The following is a 10,123-nucleotide window of genomic DNA, read 5'->3' as shown; positions in this document are numbered from 1 at the left end:
ATAGTAGTAAACAAAATATTATTTACTTTTTTAAAATTCATTCATTTTTAAATATTCTTCTGCTTGTTTATCGTTGCACCCAATTGTCATTGTTGAAATTCATTATAACTTGTAATATTACCTCAGCATTAATTGAAAGTACAAAGAAAGCTATAGACATTCTTATCAAATAAAAAAAGACAGCTATTTTTTTTTGGTTAAAAAAACAAAAAACGTAGATGAGTGACAAATGGCAATCTATGATACAAATAATTCGAAGCCCTAATCCTCCAATGTTATTACAGTTACATAGGAACAACTGATCAAGGAACAGAATAAAATGGCAAGGGATATTGTAAGCAACTGAAAATGCACATCTTTATAAGCCTCAAAATTGGTTATCGACTATAATTTTATAAGAGCATGCTCTCTCACATAGACTCCGCTTCTTATCCTTTGTCCCCCTCTCTCATCTTTTATTTTCGTTTTTTTTTTCATATTAAGATTAAATGAACAAAATTATTGTACGCCAGAGAGATGACACACATACCTCATTCTTCGATATGAGGCAAGAGCATGTTGCAAAGCAACATTAATGCTAGCACCTTCCCTGAATAATGAATCATACAACTGACAAACAAATTGTGACAGCTCCTCTTCATCATCGTCCCAAAAAGAAATATTGTGGTCCCCAATTCTCTCGGCGTCACTATCTTCCCAGTCACTTAGTGGACTGGGTGGTATGTTCTCATCATCTGCTTCGTCCTCTCCAATTTCAAACTTTCCATTTTCCATCACATTCAACTCGTTGTTACCATCAAAAGTGGTCAACTGAGACTCTGGAGGTTCATTTGAAGGACAAACAATAGCTTTGGCACCCGAGTCCAGAAAGGCCTTAATAACAGCAGGAGTAGGTCCATGTGTCCCTGTGCATATTATGATCCTGTCTCTCCAAGCTCCAACCTATGTAATTCAAGATACCAACACAAACAGAACAGAAAGGAATCAGAACATTTCCACGAATATGACAAAGGATTAGACAACAAATTTCTCTCCCCTATACCTCCTACACAAGGGGAAATATTGTTGTACTGGGGAGCAAAGATGTCATACAACATAAAATCCTCTTTCTTTTTAATTTTTTTTATTTAAAAAAAACCCCTTTTCCCCTCCAACCAAACACTATAGATATCTTACATTGAAAGCATCAACAAGGAAAGCATGGCTCTGATTTATATTAAGAACCTATACCAAATGACTGTACTCGGATTTGACCACTTTAAAGTGTACTCTAGAGACAGACCTCAAAAGGGAAAAGTGCAGATTATAAATTTACAACCTTAACAACTTCATAGTGTACGTGTATACATGTGCATTTATTTTATTACAATATCGACAAATAATTTTTTAATCAAGAGTTATAACTCTGCACTTTACCTCTAAAAAAATCTGACACTTTAGAGAAGTCAAATCTAGAATTGTGCTTGTCACTCTTATTCTAACCAAAGGACATTATTATCTTGATATAAAAAGTTTATCCCTTCTTTCCTAGAGAAGTATGCCGAAAGAAAAATATTTGACTAATAAAACAGACACTCTAAATGTCAAAACAATGGCTGTAGATGATCTTTAAATTTTCCAGTCCCCCCACAGTTCATATGCTTCAAAAATCAGCCAGAGCTAGTGTCAGTAAATGTCTCATCCAAATAGTGGGATTGCCCAAAATTCTTTAAAGAAAAAAAAAACAAATGGATTATAGCTCTGTCCCCAATATATTATTTGCCTATATAAGGCTTCCCTATATGCACACAACCAGATAATTGAATCCCTAAAGTTAGCAACAGAGACAAATTAAGCCATATAAAAAATGGACCAAGAGCAATACAAGGTGATGATCATACTATTACTTAGTATACAACCTCCAACTATTGTCAGAGTATAAAGTGACTAGTGTATAATTAAGTGATCAACACCCAATCATGATTCTATTTCTTAAATCTCCAGATTAGATGATGATAGTGAACATTTGGTAACAGCAGATAAGAAAGTTCCTTAGTTTGAGTGAAGCTCCACAAAATTACGTCCATAGGGACAATAGTACAATCAAAGTGGGAGCAAAGCACATACCATCCATCGTATATCCTCTGGGGATAAGTGCATAGAAGGGACAGTCCTACGAAACATAAATGAAGCAACTTCTTGATCATCTTCGATAACCTACATAAAAGATATTGAAACTCATGTTTCTAATAGATATATTAGTTTTATTTAAAAAATTATAAAGACGTGCAAGGAGAAGACATACTAGGGTTTGACGGCCTAGATAGCGGTGGACAATGCCTCCAATTTGGAAATACGGTTTAAAGGCAACTAAATCAGAAATAGTAGAAATATTGCTCAAGAGAGATGCACCCTTTCTGCGATGGCTCCTCATTGTTGACAACAAACTAAATTTAACATTTTGTAGAAATTTCTCTGCAACCTCTCCAGGTTCAGCCACCACAAATACATCATTCTGCCAACTAAATAAAGAACAACAGCATCACGCTTCCATCCACATGGAGAAAAATAACTAGTGACAATGAATAGGTATTCATGAAACATAATGGAAAATACCTCACAATTAAGCCATCTGAGTAATTTTGAAGAGCCAAATGTATAACACCAACTTGCGGTGAATTCTGCAATTTCTCATGCAATGATTTTACAGGCAAAGAAAACTGTCTAAGTCCTCGAGGAGACATTGGAGGCGATGCAATTGTTTTCCCCAATTGACCATCTAAACTTAAAGGTGGGACTAGATCAATCCGACCAATTCTCTGACCAAGATCAGGACTATACATGAGGGGACTTGAAGGGAAGCTTCCTGTAAACAGAGGTGATGCAAATGGAGTTGGGAACGTTGTTGATGGCACTGTCTTTACAACACCAGACAAACCCTGCATGACAGATAAACGTATGCCACTACGAGCACAAAATGACTCAAGCGCCCGGGCATGGTTGATCACTTTTCCGGAATCTGGATTATGTAAAGCTTCAACAAGTAGTACATTACGCCTCCACCCTAAGGTAGGGCCGTTGGCACCTGATAAAACAGAACAAAAGAATCTTTGAGGGATCAATGAAAGTGAAAATTGACAGTGTAAACAACATATAATCTACAATACCCTCAAGTGATTCCTTGGACTTGGGTAATTTAGATCTCAGATTCTCAGACAACTTCTCCTCATGATGGAAAGGAAGAAGTAATCTCTCACAAACATTTTCAAATGACTGATGATTCTTTTGTATATATTCTTCAACTGCGGATTCCAACTTTAGCCAGTTAGTTGGATCTGTCTCATCAAGTTCCATATCACAACGTTCATCAACTGTAAGGAAATACAGAAAACTTATTGAGAATTGAAGTTCTTTCCAAGAATAGTACACGGGAAGTACATTGCTTTATCAAACCAGGAAAAGAAATGAAGTTAAACTCAAAAATTACTGAAAATTGATTCATATAGAATTAGAAGGCAAAGAAAGATTCTTCCTTTCCCAAACTCAAAAATATAAACATGATACCTGGATTGAAACGAAAATATTGTATCTCAGGAAGCATAGGCAACAATGTACTTAAAGCTTCCTCCACCCGATCAACAGAGCATGAACTCTCGATCAATACCTGTCCTGTATCCAGATACCGCCAACCTCCTTTTCTTGCCTACAAAAGTATAAATGTACAATAATAAAAAAAGTAGTTCATGAACTTTAGAAGTCAATGACACATCTCCAAAAATCAACATTACTAATCACATTTGTTTCCATAAATGTTTTATCGTAACTTAGGTTATCCTTTAGCATTAGTTTCCCTATTTCCTCATTATCTCTTAAGATTAGTTAACTATATTTCCTTATCATGATTTGTCTTCCTAATTGGTTAGGATTATAACTAACATAAATAAGGGTTAGGACTTTAACTTTTATAAACCCGTCAATACATTGTAAAACGTTTTGGTTAATATCAATATAGTATTTCATTCTCTTCTCTCTATCTACCTCCTATACCTAAAGTAAAACCCCATAATTTCAACAGCATTCTTTTAATTTTCATGTTTACAATGAATAACTATCAAAGCACTTGATCTTCTTCATCAGAAACAGAATATTATTGCAGAACTAAAACAGAGAAGATTACTTACCCTAGTTCGAACAGAACCGCATCCTATTGAAACCAGACAGTCAATTTTTGTGTCAGGCCACAGAAGTTGTGCTTCTCTTATGGCAAAAATTGTAGGATTGTTTGCCACTATCGCACCATCTTGCCAACGGTTGACATCTTAAGGCACATTGCAGGATGAAAATAAATACATGTCAAAAACAGAAATGGAAATAACTATAACTAAAATACAGCCAAATTGATGCAAACAGCAGAGTAATCAGTACCATCTGAGAAATCATCAAGATAATAAGGAGCAGCAGATGATGCTCTGATAGCCTTCCATACTTGATGCTTACAGCTTCCAATGAAAGCACTACGTTTATAGCCAGCCGGTTCGCCTATAGGTGATGCTAATACATTGATCCCTGAGCTATCTGACTTTGAGAGGGCCACCTCAGGTGTTCCAGCAGGGTACTGCATTATAGATAGTACCAGCAACGGGGGAGAGAAGGACAGAGAATTAAATATTATAAAGAAAAAATACAGTAACAAACAAGAACGAGTGTAATTTAATAGCAATTATAAACACTAATAGAAGATATTAGCCTCTAACCTGATAATTGCGAAATATGAAGGGCTGTGCTGGCATCATGCTCACCAAGGTTGATACAACAAAAACTTTGGGCACATTTTTCACAGCAGAATCTATCATTAGATCTCCATCCTCATCAGCACACATTTCCTTCAATAGCCTCTCGAACTGTTCTGCACTATGCTGCAAGACAATAAGTCATAATACTCCTTTTAGGGCATATAAAATTTAAATACCTAGATCATATCATTGTCAAAATAGCTAAAAGGTCAAAGAAAAGAATGCATTATGCAGCTCTTACAAATATAAAATAAAATTGTACAACATTGATATTTTGAAGTATCTCATTTTCATTCAGATGTTCCAAGACACATGCTTCAAATATATACATATATATATATATATATATATATATATATATATATAAGAAGTGAAAAAAAAAATATATAAAATACACCAACATAAAGGAAAGAAATACATACTTTTGATCCATGAACAACCACCCTAAAACTCTGTGATGAGCTTTTATAAAGTTGATCTAATTTTTCTCTCCAAGTAGCAGCTTCGTTGTCCTTGGGACCAGGCTCAGCAAAAACAAGCTTCCCTGATTCCAAGTGTTTTCAATCAGTTTATCTATAAATATAATTTCAGGGCAAATAAATAGATTGATAAATAGAAACATGCCATACACCATTCTTAAAAAACATCCTTACCAAGATTTTTGTATATATCTTCACATTCTTCCAAACTCATTAACTTAATCGCAAGCGCAACAGCTAGCATTCCTCCTGTTGATGTGCCGCATATTAAATCAAACAACTCATGTATTCGTTTTCCAGTTCCCTTTTCAATCTCCTTTAGCATTTGTACAGTTGCTAGACCTTTCATTCCACCTCCATCCATTGAGAGTATGCGAAGTCCTTGCTTTGCCACTTGTCTCCCTTTTATTGCACGCCTCAGGTTTTCATTTTCTCCTACAAAAGCAAAAAATGAAGAACTCCCCATTCAATAATCAGGATAAAACGTCCTAAAAGACATAGATGAATTTTATATTCAAAGATATACCTAGAATTGCCAAAGCACGAGCTGCAGCTTTATAAACACGTGGCTCAATTACAACAGTCAGGCGCAAGAGGAGTTCTCGTAAGCTTTCTGAAGTAACAAGTATGCGACGGTTTTCCAGACAGAAGGCCAAATTTCCCACAGCTAACAGAGCTAGCCTTTGAACCTATAGAAGGAAAAACCTAAAATTTAAAGGATTGTGCAACATAAGGAATCAATTAAATTATTAACTATCAAAAGAAACTAACTTGCCTCTGGATCTTTATGGGCACATAAGTTTTTCAAAGATTTTAAAATATCCTTGGTCAACATCTTCTCAGCCACCGTATCAGATGTGAAAGCCAACTTGACCACAACTTGCAATACAGATATTACCTCCTCCCGACCTGCAGATTTCAGAACTGTTCCAATTGGTTGCATGATGTCTGCTTTCATCAGATGCAAGGCTACGAAATCATCAGAAGCAAGGGATGAAAGAGCAGAGCAGGCTTGTTCAACCTGTAAAATGTTAAGCACAATCACAACCACCAAATAGCAGAAGAATAAATATAAATAATAATAAAAAAGTGATATCTAGGCCCATTAAAACATACCACATGACAGTTGTCACTACTTATCATGCTTATAAGCTGTCGCACTGCATTCTCATCTTTACCTACAAACACTCTATTTCCTTCGTCTTGCATTATCTTTCCTAGTGCAGATGCTAGTAAAGGATGATGACAAGAAGAAAAGCGGAATATAAGAGAGAAGAAGGCACTGAGTTTATGCCTAGATGCACCAAAATAAGAACTGTTTTCCATCTGCAATGACCATAAAAAGCAAGTTTAATTGAATATGTGATATGTTTCAAAAGAATAATGCCAGAAAAATAGTCTAGCTATAGCTGCTAGTTTGCAAAGTGCTACCTCTATTTGCACATTCACAGATCTCAAGTTTTCATCTGCCACAATCCTAATATTTGCAAGAGAAAGGTGACGAAGTTTGTGGAGGGGCAAAATTTCAGGAAGAAACTCAAGAGGATTTCCAAATAGCCTAAGAACCCGTAATTCAGCCATAGCCCTGCCATATTTGGTAACATTAAGACCAGAGGAATATATGGAGTCTAAACTAGTTTATACAAAATTGTCTAAACCCAAAACCTGAAGTCAAGAACTGGCCTAACAAGCTTGTTATGTTCCAATGACAACTCCACCAACTGCATACATTGTCTCAGTTCAGCTGCTCAAAAAAATAAAAATAAAAAATCAGATACAAGGGCTGTTTTTTACAAGAAACACTAATCTTGATACTTCATAAACTTGAGGAAATATCACAATAGTAAATACTACAGGGTTGAACATGGCATATGTGTGCTCCTCCAACCCACAAGATTGATCAAGTGCATTGGTGCAGTAAGTGGTGCTAGGACTTCCCATACCCAATGCAATCACACTTTCGAAGTTTTTGTTAAGTTGGGGAAGTTACATGCAATCTAACATTACGCATTACTTTCAAGTAGATCAGTCTGCTCTTGTTTACTGAGTATACTTATTAGAGGTTATAAAAATATTTCCACCTCCACCATGCACACTTGATAATAACTAGTTTACTATTATCCTCGTATTGTAGTAAGTCAGACAATTAAAAACTTACCGGGAACCGAGATAAGCATGTTGTTCTCAACCCTGAGCACTTTTAAGCTTCTTAGCTCACCAAGCTCAGGTGGCAAAACACTTAGCCTGTTGTTATCAAGAAAGAGTTTCTCAAGGTGTGGCAATTGCGTAAGCTCTACTGGAAGCACCTGTGCATAGTCATAATGTGTTTATAAGATCCCCAATCCACTCCACCAAAGTTATAAAATCCAACTCACTTCCCAAGCACAAACAAACAAAACATTTCATACGTGACAGTAGAACATAGTAGAGATAAAACAATCACTAACCAACTCCTTCCATATCAATCAAAGAATAAGCAACACTCACCGACAAGCCACAGCCGCAGAGACTGAGCACAGCGAGACTGGTCCAGTGGTTGCCGGAACAGGAAACGGCGGCGTCTCCAGCGTTGGGCGGCGTTGGGGAAGGCAAATCGGAGCGCAACAAGCGTATCAAAACACCAGTGCCGTCGCTTTGCTGACCAGAGGCAACAGCCTTGGCCATAGTAACCGCTCTGAGAGGCTCCCTCCGCTTAACTACCTTCATTCCCAAATCGACGAGGCTCTCGTCGTCCCGCGGCCTGAGCTCAACGACGACCGTGTCCTGCGGCATGGGCAGCGCCACCATGAGCTGCGACTGAAGCTTCAGCGCCACCTGATCCTCGTCCTCGGACGCGGACCAGTCCAATTCAATGCGAAAGCCGAGGTCCTGATCCTGCGAGAGGATTGAGGAAGTGGAGGCGGAGGAAGAGGAGGAGGAAGAGGAAGAGGAAGAGGAACCGGAGGAGGTTGAGGTGCGAGTGATATTCTCCGGCGGATCGTCGGTGCCATAGCTGAGAGTGAGGTGGAAGATCTCGGAAGGCCTCTTCCAACCCAATCCCCAGGACATTGTCGGTTATGTGATCCAGATTCAGGATTCAGGATTCAGGATTCAGGATTCAGGATTCAGGATTCAGTTACGTTGAATTGTTGAGAATTGACCTCTACCTTACGCTGCCGCATTCGGATTTCGGATCCGAACCCGATCGCTGCTGAATGCTGATTGATCCTTCAACAAATCTCGGAACACAGAACACGCATGTAATCGACTTTGCCACACGCTCAGAGAACACGAACCCAAGCTGTGTTACCCGTCAACCTTCATATATACATATCCCATAAAATTCAGGTTCACTGTCTTTTCTTTCTTTTCTTTCTTTCTTATTATTTTTTTTAAAAAAAATAATAATAATTAATGATAATCATTATTAATGCATATTGTACGATAATTCAAATATGTTTCCTATTAATTAATTAATTACGATATTTCATAAATGACAAGCTTGAAAAATACAATTTTGAAGTATTGAAGGAAGGCTACAAGGCTATTAAGTAGATTTGAAGGAAGAAACCGTGGCCGGCTATAGGCAAAGTGCAAACATTGGTAGAAAAGTAGAGAAGAACCTAACTTCTTTTTTTATTTGTTAGGAGATGTTTCAATGTCACGGGGGGCAGAGGCCAAATGAAGATAAAACTGCATTATTTTGCAGTAAGGTGGTGAGAAAACTCTTGTTTGAATTATTGTAAATTTAATTTTTCCCAACTTCATTTATGTAAATTTTATGTGGTTGAAAAAAGGATTTACAAGTGCTGATTTAGGTTTAAGGAATCCTATTGGCTTTATTGACTTTTATAGAGTATAAAAATTCACATAATCATTAAATAATGAATTTAGTTTAGAGATTTCACTTTTAAAAAATAAAGTATAATAATAACTGTTGATTAAAAAATTAATGATAAATATTATAATTAATTTTAAATTTATTATATATATATATATGATTTTATTAATTATAAATGGTTAATTTTTTAAAATACACTCTTTTACTTTAGATGAATTAAATATTTAAATAACATATTACCAAATTTCTTAATGAATTTTAACATATTAATAATGCGTTCAAATAGAATTATTCTTTTTTTTAATAACTTTTTTTATTGAACCACTTTAACCGTCACAAATAAAAAATACTGCTTGCAGTAGTTTTTGTTTTTCCAAACAAGTTCAACACGATATGTTCTTCCGCAACCGCAAGCCATGACTTTGACCGTACTTCTGTATTCTTCCGTTAACGACGGATTAGAGGTGAATATTCCAAATAAAAAGAGGGGGAAATATTGGCCGTCTGATTGGGAATTAATCACAATTCTATCGATCGGAGTAGGTTGGTATCAAGATAATAAAAAAGAGTTTGTTGGTATCCATTATTTACATATTTACACCTATAACAATATTAATAAAATATTTTTGATGAGCACATTATTAATGATTTGATTCTTACTACATTCACTCAACAATAAATAAATTGATTCTTACCACCAATTTTCTAAAAATATAAATTTAAAATTAATATAATAATTATTAAAAATCTTGAGAATAATGTATTAATAATATTTGAACCTCCTTAGCCCACGACCGATTGATTTATGCTAATCATCCATATGGTAACGGTGCTGATCTACTTTTTGCCAAGATTATAAACTAAATTCCTTTTTTAAAATAAAAAAAAACTACAAACTAATATATAAGACATAATTATCACAAGAGCAAAAGATAATCTACACCATAATTAGTTCCAATAAAAATAAATAAATAAACTGAAGATAAAAGATCACTCTAAATTAATGAGTAAAAGATAAAACAAAAACAATTATGTAAAGAGCAGAATTCATC

The 10,123-nt window shown here is 35.7% G+C and overlaps 1 protein-coding gene across 1 annotated transcript; it reads right to left on the bottom strand.

Moving 5' to 3' along the window:
* Positions 1 to 219: 219 nt before the first annotated feature.
* LOC109807914 (phospholipase A I-like protein) lies at positions 220 to 8,520 on the bottom strand. The gene is made up of 18 exons (XM_020370641.3): positions 7,739 to 8,520; positions 7,410 to 7,557; positions 6,917 to 6,995; positions 6,683 to 6,836; positions 6,368 to 6,577; positions 6,027 to 6,272; positions 5,778 to 5,940; positions 5,426 to 5,686; positions 5,195 to 5,316; positions 4,734 to 4,895; positions 4,405 to 4,594; positions 4,161 to 4,297; positions 3,544 to 3,682; positions 3,147 to 3,350; positions 2,596 to 3,064; positions 2,285 to 2,501; positions 2,107 to 2,196; positions 220 to 942 (listed from the first exon to the last, which is right to left on the bottom strand). Exons 1-18 carry the CDS (start codon positions 8,297 to 8,299, stop codon positions 499 to 501), a joined length of 3,996 nt encoding a protein of 1,331 aa, XP_020226230.1. The 5' UTR covers positions 8,300 to 8,520; the 3' UTR covers positions 220 to 498.
* Positions 8,521 to 10,123: the final 1,603 nt, after the last annotated feature.

This window comes from Cajanus cajan, chromosome 5 (genome assembly GCF_000230855.2).
Source record: "Cajanus cajan strain Asha chromosome 5, NIPB_CcT2T_4, whole genome shotgun sequence".
In the NCBI taxonomy this organism is placed as follows: Eukaryota; Viridiplantae; Streptophyta; class Magnoliopsida; order Fabales; family Fabaceae; genus Cajanus; species Cajanus cajan.
The sequence above is the reverse complement of the archived record's forward strand: the minus strand, read 5'-3'. Positions and strand labels throughout refer to the sequence as shown.

What these genes read in the sequence shown, in the direction of transcription:
- LOC109807914 (XM_020370641.3), bottom strand. Translation starts at nt 8,299, where the DNA reads ATGTCCTGGGGATTGGGTTGGAAGAGGCCTTCCGAGATCTTCCACCTC. An exon ending in ATATTTTCGTTTCAATCCAG is followed by an intron (nt 3,351 to 3,543) that starts GTATCATGTTTA and finishes ATTTCCTTACAG; the next exon opens with TTGATGAACGTTGTGATATG. An exon ending in CAGAGGATATACGATGGATG is followed by an intron (nt 943 to 2,106) that starts GTATGTGCTTTG and finishes TGAATTACATAG; the next exon opens with GTTGGAGCTTGGAGAGACAG.